Source organism: Montipora capricornis, chromosome 3 (genome assembly GCF_036669925.1).
Source record: "Montipora capricornis isolate CH-2021 chromosome 3, ASM3666992v2, whole genome shotgun sequence".
Lineage (NCBI taxonomy): Eukaryota > Metazoa > Cnidaria > Anthozoa > Scleractinia > Acroporidae > Montipora > Montipora capricornis.
Window position 1 is genome coordinate 49,312,681 of NC_090885.1, and position 2,402 is coordinate 49,315,082.

At 41.5% G+C, this 2,402-nt stretch overlaps 1 protein-coding gene across 1 annotated transcript in view; it reads right to left on the reverse strand.

Annotated features, from left to right (window-relative positions):
- LOC138040449 (uncharacterized) overlaps positions 1–2,038 on the reverse strand; it is an 8,437-nt gene extending 6,399 nt beyond the window's left edge. The window contains exon 1 of the mRNA XM_068886175.1: positions 1,856–2,038. Coding sequence (XP_068742276.1) covers positions 1,856–2,038 — 183 coding nt within the window. The remainder of the gene's footprint in view (positions 1–1,855) is intronic.
- Between the last annotated feature and the right edge of the window lie 364 nt (positions 2,039–2,402).

The following is a 2,402-nucleotide window of genomic DNA, read 5'->3' on the forward strand; positions in this document are numbered from 1 at the left end:
TACTCTACTATAAAAACTGTTCGTAACCCATAATTCCTCTATTCGCTCTGACGAAGGGCTAACGCTCGAAACGTCAGCTTTTAGAATCTCTGTACGGTGGCCAATTTACATTATCAACTACGTTGATAAAACCATATTTTTGTATATCACAAATATAACACTACCTCGTCCCCTACAAACACATCCATATGCTATATTGTGCCTTTCCATAGTATTCACGATCAAAATAGGCCAGGCAAATCTCAAACTACTCGAAAAAAAAGGAAAGAAAACAGTCGAGAATCAAGAAATCACACAATCCTTCGATAAGAAATGCTAAATTCTTGTTTTGACCCGAAAGCCTCCTCTTGAACCTTCTGAAACTAACACTGCTAAGACGTGGGCTCAATTGTAAAAACAGCTATTACAAACTCTAGTTTGATTGGCCACTACACCATACTGTGTAAATAGTTTATCCTGAAGTTAAAATAGATACGTGTCGTTTCTGAGGAAAGGAAAGAAAACTAAGTAGTGTTTCGTTTCCGGACTTAGCAGCGTTGGGGATGATGAGAAATATGCCGCATTCGAGTTCGATCCCCTGGCCTGCCTCTTCCATTGTTGGAGTTATCAGGAGTACCTGTTGGGTTCCTAGGCGTTTTTCTTTATTATTTTCGGATTGGCTTAGCCAGCATTTCTCCTGGGAGAATCCAGTTTCCGCGCCTTTAATACCAGCCTTCAATGATATGTGAGCATTAACCGTGCTCCTCCAGCTCGGCTCATGTTGGCTGTGATAGTCAAATTGCGCTGGCGTTTCGATTTTCATTATTCCCAGTTGAGAACTTAAGGAGCAAGGATGGCACAGTAGGTTAGTGCGCGGTCTTGGTGCAAGAGGTCTTCAGTCCGATTCCCGGATCTCACATCCTTGTTTCAACTTCTTTCTTTTCAGTGTAGCTCAAGTAAATTTAAGTACTCGTAAAATGGACCACTGATGGAGAGGGGGAAGTAAAATGAGCGCACCGTAAGGCTCAGGTTTGTCAGTTGAATTACTGTTACCAGTTCTCGACGTTAAATATAGTTGCGTTACTTTACTTTTTTTCTATTTCCAAAGTGGTCACTTGTACTACAAATAACTGTTACCCAGGGCTTGAGGATTCAGAGATGCTGTTATGCGTGTTACGCAATTAATCTGGAGAGACTGACGTTGTGGTTCAGTAATCTTATGACACCTGATTAGCGCAGCATTCCGAAACTCTTGCATTCTTAAGGTATAAACCATAGGATTTACGAAGGAATTGGCATAGAACAAGACACTTACGTACTGGCGGATATTAAATAAGGCCTTTTTGGATAGTGTGTTGGATTCTCTTACACCGAGGGCAGCGGGAAGAATGGGAAGAATGAAAAATGTGCTGATAGCAGTGACAACGAATAACGTGGCCGTCAATTTCCTGTCGGAGGCCCCTGCCCCAGATAGGTGTGGAGGGGCATTCCTCTTCACATTAAAGATAATAATCATATAGGATACTATGACGGTCGAAAGGACAATTATAATAAATGAAGCCCAAACGATTATCAAGGCTTCGTAGTCAGTAAGATATAGCGCAGCCTCTGCAGACGCCAGGACAAGAGCTAATAGCCAAATGCAAACAACGGTCTTTAAATAAATCCATTTCGTCATTCGAGAGTGTCTGAAAGGAAATAAAGTTGCATGAAGGCGTTCCAACGACAGCAAGGCAAGATTAAACAGGGAGCAATTTTCAAAAAGTTTTTCAAAGTAAATGACTGTGAACGTTTTCCAACTGAATCCACTTTCATGTTTAAAGGTTAGCCTATTTAGCGTATGGTAAATATGCAAGGGCCCTGACACAGCTCCCACCAGCAAATCAGTCACAGCCAGGTTTATGATCAGGTACGTAGTGCACTTGCGTAGATGGTGATTTCTTGCAAAGGTGATGATAGTGAAACCGTTTATTAGAAATATGATGACAAATTCAGGGATGTAAACTGCAAGCCACATGGTATTCAACCTTGTCGAAGGATCATCTGTTTCATTCGGCATTCTCAAGCTAAGGCAGATTCAAATTGTCTGGCGTTGTCTCTTTCCTGTTCTAATAAGTTAAAAAAACAAAAGATTAAATTTGCTGAAAAAGAAATCTCCGAGTCTCCCTTTTTTAGCGAGGGCCGAAAATTTCAGTTGGTTTTATCGGTACGAGTGACTGGCGTCTTTTAAGAACAAGGGTTCTTACAGGAAACGACGACGCCGACGGCAACGACGACGCTACAAAACGGTAGGTTTATTGAGCAAAAACAATGGTTCTGCACGCTCTGCACGTTCGTTTTACATTTTGGTACATTTCAATGCCGTCATCACCTAAATGACTACGTGAAATGACCAAATTCAAGGTTCTGTGGATGACGTTAGC